We start from the raw sequence: 6868 nt of genomic DNA on the forward strand, positions 1-6868 counted from the left end.
TGTGTGTGTGTGTGTGTGTGTGTGTGTGTGTGTGTGTGTGTAGTCATCTATAAAGTATGCCTTGGTTCATAATTATCGCTGTATATTTTCTCCAAATTCAAAATATAACAGTTCATTGAAAGCACACTTGAAAACCATAAATAACTCAAGTAATATTCATTTCTCCTATTTATTTAAGATATTTAAAACTAGATAATTTTCTAAAAAATTTCAGAAAAATAAATGTAAGACATTAGAAGATGATCTAATTCTGGCTTTCTTTTAATAACAGGGCTCTGCATCATACCCCTGATGTAAGTAAGCTATTTTGGTTCCAGAATATGATTCTTAATGTGGACCAATGAAGCTAATAGCAATGATTTTGAGGTAAAAGATTGGGTGCTCACCAATACAATCAGGTCACCAACGTTAGAGAAAGGTGTATAATCATTTCCTGAAATATATCTAATTAAACAAGCTCCTCAGATATAACAATGGTTTCTTTTTTATTAAAAAAACTGTAAATTCAAACAATAAACCATAACTTACTAATGAAATGAATTCAACTCCAGGTTCCTACTGAATGCAAAAGTGCAGAGAAAATGAACACACACTAAAAAAGAAATTTTATTTTTACATGTACTTAGGCAAAAGTACCTATTATAAAAACAAGGTATCCACTAGTTATAGTTTTCAAATCAGTAGGACTCCACATAAAGGCATTTTTTAGATATTTTACTCATTTAGAAGGTATAGGCTGACTTGTGAAAAACAAAAATCTCTCACACTTTGCTGGCTTTTAAAATTTAGCATTAAGACTGTGCTTATATGACCAATTTATATCAACAAAGAAAAGTTGATGTAAACTCATTAGCGCAATAAGGGTTAGAGGGGCTATATTTAAAAAGTGGATATTTTGGGCATGAATCTATGTACTGTGCAGTTTAAGGAGCCTGAGAAAGGTTTAGGGCAGCGGTTCTCAACCTTCCTGATGCCGTGACCCCTTAATACAGTTCCTCATGTTGTGGTGACCCCCAACCATCAAATTATTTTCGTTGCTACTCTATAACTGTAATTTTGCTACTGTTATGAATCGTAATGTAAGCATCTTTTTGTTTTCCAATGGTCTTAGGTGACCACTGTGAAAGGGTCGTTCGACCCACAAAGGGGTCGCGACCCACAGGTTGAGAACCACTGGTTTAGGGAATGCTCAAACAATGAAGAATTTTAACTTATAGTTGGGTTTTTTAAAAACAAACTTAATTTTTATAAAAAGAAAAAAAAATGGGGCCACACAAATGGAATCAAATTGCATTATGTAATTGCTTACTAGGGTTACTTATAATCAATGCTTCTTGGAACCAGAGACAGAAAAAAAGAACCACCCTCAAATTAAAAGATATTTCTTTACATTTACAGAGTAATCATTACTTAGAACTTGGTAAGTATACTAGCTTAAAGAGCCTACATACTGAAGTAGAGACTTGAAATTTGAAAAATATTTCCATGTTGATTTTTTTTCAGATGTAAAATTTTTAGTGAAATTTTATACTGGTTAAAATTCAGAACTGAAACTGAAATTAAAAAAAAAAATCAATGTTTTAGTACAAAGAAACGATCAATGGGTTCTCAGCTTTCCAGTGTTTCATACTGTATTATGAATTATTATAACCTCTAAACATTTTAAGTTTTATTCTTAAAAACTTACATTCATACTTAATACAATAGTCTTAATGGTCTCATTAACTTTAAGCAAGATGACTGATTTAAAAAATGTTTTTGAGAACATATTATGTGTTCTGATATTTTATTAACTATTTTCCAGCTACTACATTTAGATTACTATCAACTTTTTGCTAGTTTATAAAGAAATGTAGCAATTAAACATAAGCTTTTCTTTTTGCCCTAGTTATTAAGCCTCAACTAAAACTAAAAGGTGTTATATCAGAAGAACAGCACTAAATTATTTGCTTTAGGTGGATTACAGATTATATGCTGAGTTCAACCAGGCAACACTGGAAACCTAGAAACATTATAGTTGTTTAAGTGACTACGCAAATAAACATGCTCAGCTCTTTTTCATTTTTCTTTAACACAGAGTTTCTTACTATCTCATTTGTTAATGCTGCTAATTTCTGAATTACTTATATAAATCCAAACACAGATATTTCATCGTTAATAGTTTTAATTTTATCTGAATATAATGTATAGTCTCAGCAGATTAATTCTTTAAGAGCTTTGCAGGTTTACAATTCACTTTAAACATATTTTCTGGCATCATTCGGTAAACTACAAAGAGTCTAACAGAATTATAGTGTTTAGGTATAAAAATGTGGCTTGCTAGACTGGTCTTCACAGCTCGCTAGCATGACTATGACTCATGAAAAGTATTAATCAGCAGACCAAGTTCTCTGAGTTCTTCATCACTTATTCATTCAACAAATATTAGGTGTTCAAAATTTGTCAGATATTTGGCTAAGTGCTAAGGATAGAATTGTGAGTAAATATGACCAATACCTATCTCTCTTCTAGTAGGGATAGACAGTAACAAAAATAAAATCATAACAAACTAATGTAAAACTACAACTGTGCTCTACAGAAGGGTATGTTTTGCTTTGAAAAGCAAGGAAATGGGGGGATGTGACTCAGGGAGGTCAGGCGAGGCTGCCCTGATGAAATGAGGCTTCAGCTGAGAGCTAAGGGATGAACAGGAGTTAAGAAGGTGAAGATGGAAGGGGAAACACTCCAAGAGAGAACAGTTTCTACAAAGATCCTATGAGAGAAGATCCAGAGAAAGCTATTATAGCTAGAGCAATGAGAATGGGAGGGAACATAGTTCAGGCATAGATAGGAACCGCATGATGAAGAAAGGACCTTCTAGGCTGGCTGCAGTAAAGATTTTGAGTTTAGCCTAAGAGCAGAGGAGAGCCCCTCAAGGCTTTGTGGTGATAAGGTGATGTGATCACATTTACTTTCCTGCCCCCAAACTCACTGTGGTGTGGACAACAGACTGGAGAGAGACCAGGGTGGATGCGTGGAGATCAGTTAGGAAGGAGGCGATTGCAGGTATCCAAGTAACAGACCACAGCCTTTTTAGTTATAACGGCATGACTAACAAAAGGAAGGATCTATTAGCAGTGAGGGATGAGCAGCATAAATATTACTGTGCTCAGTGAGAAAAATCCATTTTTAAGATACTACCTATGTGACCACTATAGGTAAAAGGTTAAAGTTTTTTGTAAGCTTTATAGTCAAGTGTCAGTTAACTCCCCTTAATCTACTTTTTAGTGCCTTATGAGATCACATGGGCCGTACTACTCACTTTTTTATACGGGCAATATATAGTTAATGATGACGTTTCAATTTCAAAGCCACTCAGGTCTATCTTTTTTATTTCTCCAGTCTATCATTATCCACAAATAACATATATTTAGTGCCTACTGTAAACAGGGCATTGGTACTGGCCTTCCAAGTGTTAAAGAAGTATTAGAAATAGTCCTCATTGTCAAAAGGCATACACTAGCTGAATAGGCAGGCCTTAGCCCCAAAAGCAAATAAATCATTAGGTCTTCTGCAGCCTATGACAAAGGAGGTTTCCTTTTGCCCCTAGTACAAATGGTTTGCTAGTAAGTTTTCAAGCATGCTTGCTTTATTACATTCATTTAAAAGAGAACTTTGAGAGAGGTCTGGCCACTTTTTAAAATAGAAGAGTCCAATAGAGATTGGAACTACCCTCCAACTCTGGCCAAGAGAGATTGAGAGGATGGATTAGTGATAAAGTAATAAAAGAAAAGTAAGAAGAGATGATTGAAGAATGGATCCCTGAGCAAAACAAACAGATCACAATCAAATATACACAGAATGTTTCCACTTTCAATGAGTTCAAAACTAGGCAAAACTAAATTATATTGTTAGGGGGTACAGAAGTAAGTGAATTACATATAAAGAAAAAAATAAGAAAATAATTGCCATAAAATTCGGGATAGCGGATTCTCCTAACGTAAGAAGGGCTTCGGGGTGCTAGCAACATTCTATTTCTTGGCCTGGCTGGTGGTTATAAAGGGATTTACCTTTTAATTATTACTTAAATTATATATTTAAATATATGTGTGTATGTATTAGGCACATTTCTGTATGTATGATATATTGTAATTAAAAAATCCTTTTTTAAAAAAGTATCTCTGTGAAAGAGAAAGACAGGATTTTGATTGGGCCTTAAGTACTAGTCCAAGCCCAAAGTAACATGGGAGTGTTAAATAGAAAACTAGCACCCTCTTCAGCCATGGAAGGTTGCTTAATGATAAAATGTACTTGAGTGGGAGCCAAGTATTAGACGGGGACAAGGGAGAAATGGCGGTAGTGCTGGGCACAGACATGAACGGATGAGAAAGACTTGATAGAAAACTCAGGCTGAAGTCTTGGCTAGAAACAAAAAGATGAGCTAAAGATGCAATTGGTAAAATCTCATTTGAAAGGACAATGAAGGCCCTACCCAGATGGCCAAACATAAAGGACCACTTAAAAGGAAAAGTCAAATATTGTCTAAGAAAAAAAAATTATTTGATAACAGGTTTGGAGGAGAAATAGGTAATAATTAGTCCTTAAGTATTACGGTGCTTGCTTTAATGGACTCTTAAGGAAGTGTTTGTTACTTTGATAAAGCAAACTTTGAAGGTTATCTAAATAATTTAAAAAACTATATTTTATGTAATGAATTTCGGGTGGATGAGCTATGTTAGTATTTCAGTCATTTCTCATTCTCCGCACCAGACGATAACCACATTTTTGGAATTCAAACTGACTCTAGGTGGCTAAGCCTTGTACCCCTTAACCCAAAATAATGACTTGATGTGATTGTTACTACAAATCTTTGTCGGTCCATCTGGCTGAGTAGCCATCCATTTGTCCATCCATCCATGTATCTACCTATCCATCCATGATGTATTGAGTTCCTAGTATTGTCAGATGTTATCCTAGATACAGCGATGAACAACACAGACATAACCCCCGTCCTCACTGAGCTTTATTGGTTATGAGGAGGGATATAGATAAATAAAAAAATCTCACACATAATTAGTTAATTACAACCACGGTAAATGCAACCAAGTACAAACACAGGATGTTATGAGATCAGAAAGAAAGTCTTAATTTAGTGCTGGTGGGTTGAACAGGAAAGGCTATCTTGTAAATGTAACACTTCCGCTGAAAGCCATAGGATAAGCAAGAGTTGGACAGGGATGTGCCGAGTTTTCTAGGTAGGAGGAATAGCAATATACAGAGGGTGCCAAAAAAATGTATACATTTTAAGAAAGGAAAACTGTATTAAAATTATAATACTCAATATGTACCAATAACAAAAGATGAATACAAGTCATGTTTGACTTCAGCAATGACAAGAGGTGCTCAAAGTGGTTACCATCAGCATCCAGACACTTCTGATGACAGCAAACTGCTGCTTGAGCAATGTTGACCAAAGTACCCACTTGTATACATTTTTGGGCACCCCCGGTATAAAAGCTGTGAGGCAGAAAAAAGGTTGGCATGTAGTGGAAATGCACAGGACTCAACTGTCAAGTTTGTAACTTTTTTGTTAACTATCTTGATAGCAGAGTCAGTTGATATATATAGATGCCACTGACTTGCATAATGCTTAGAATCCTGGAGCTGCCTTTTCAGCAATGACTATTTGCCTCTACTGTAGAATTTGTAGAATAAACATGAAAGCCAAGTGTATTGTACAAGTAACAGAATATGTAGAAGTTAAACTTTCTTAATCTGATCTACCCTAACGATTCTTTTCAATTACTTACAAAATAAACTGCTCCAAAACTTCCATGTCCAATTTCATGCAGACCAATGAAAAGTTCTTCAGGGTCATCTTTGTAGAACAGATCAGCAGCCTCCGGGTCCTTTGGCACCCCTTTAGGCATGGTGACCGACCAGTGTTTGCCAAGGCTTTGCTTCTGATATCCCAGTCAGCTGTATCTCTCATTGACAAAGTTTTCTTTTTCAGTCAATTTTTAGTACCTGTAGAAAAATCAGGCTTGACATTAACTTATTTCTATCACATTTTATCTGGTGGCAATATAAATCATTGTTAAAAAGCATCTTGGTCTTACAACTCCATAATAAAACGACAAATGACCCAGAAGAAAAATGGGCAAAGGATTTGAATAGGCATTTCTTCAAAGATATGCAAGTGGCCATTGTCACATAAAAAAAATGCTCCACATTATTAGTCATTAGAGAAATAAAATTAAAACCACAATGAGATACCATTTCTTATCCACTAGGATGGCTATTATCAAAAAGTCAGATAATAAGTATTGGTAAGGATGTGGAGAAATCGAAACTCACCAATACTGATGGTGGGAATGTAAAATAGCGCAGCCGTTTTGGGAAACAGATTGGCAGTTCATCAAAAACTTAAACACGGAGTTACCATTTGACCTAGAAATTCCACTCCTTGGTATACAGCCAATAGAAATAAAAGCATATGCTCACAAAAAAACATGCATGGGGGGGGGGGCCGGCCGAGTGGCGCGTTGGTTAAGAACTGGCTTGGGATGCCAGAGGGCCCCGGGTTCGGATCCCACATATGAGGGCCAGTGACACTGCCCTCTACAACTAAGATGCTGAACAACAGCTCGACCTGGAGCTGGGCTGCCATGGGTTGCCGGCGACGGCGTAAGTGGCAGTCCCCTGCTGCAGTGGGCTGCCATACGCTACCAAGTGTAGCCGGCAGCCAGCAGCCGCGGTGAGCAGCCGTCCAGAAGCTGGCGACTGATCTGCCTCACCTGGGAGGAGCGCAATGATGGTGCCAACTTGGGCCAGTGAAGCAACATCCTCCACAACTAGACTGAAGAACAAAACAACAGCAACTTGTCTG

The 6868-nt window shown here is 36.6% G+C and overlaps 1 protein-coding gene across 1 annotated transcript in view; it reads right to left on the reverse strand.

Annotated features, from left to right (window-relative positions):
- TAOK3 (TAO kinase 3) overlaps nt 1-6868 on the reverse strand; it is a 165136-nt gene that overhangs the window by 71038 nt on the left and 87230 nt on the right. The window contains exon 3 of the mRNA XM_019649130.1: nt 5790-6006. Within this exon, the coding sequence (XP_019504675.1) occupies nt 5790-5909 (120 nt within the window). The 5' untranslated portion in view covers nt 5910-6006. The remainder of the gene's footprint in view (nt 1-5789; nt 6007-6868) is intronic.

Source organism: Hipposideros armiger, unplaced genomic scaffold (assembly GCF_001890085.2).
Source record: "Hipposideros armiger isolate ML-2016 unplaced genomic scaffold, ASM189008v1 scaffold_129, whole genome shotgun sequence".
NCBI lineage: Eukaryota > Metazoa > Chordata > Mammalia > Chiroptera > Hipposideridae > Hipposideros > Hipposideros armiger.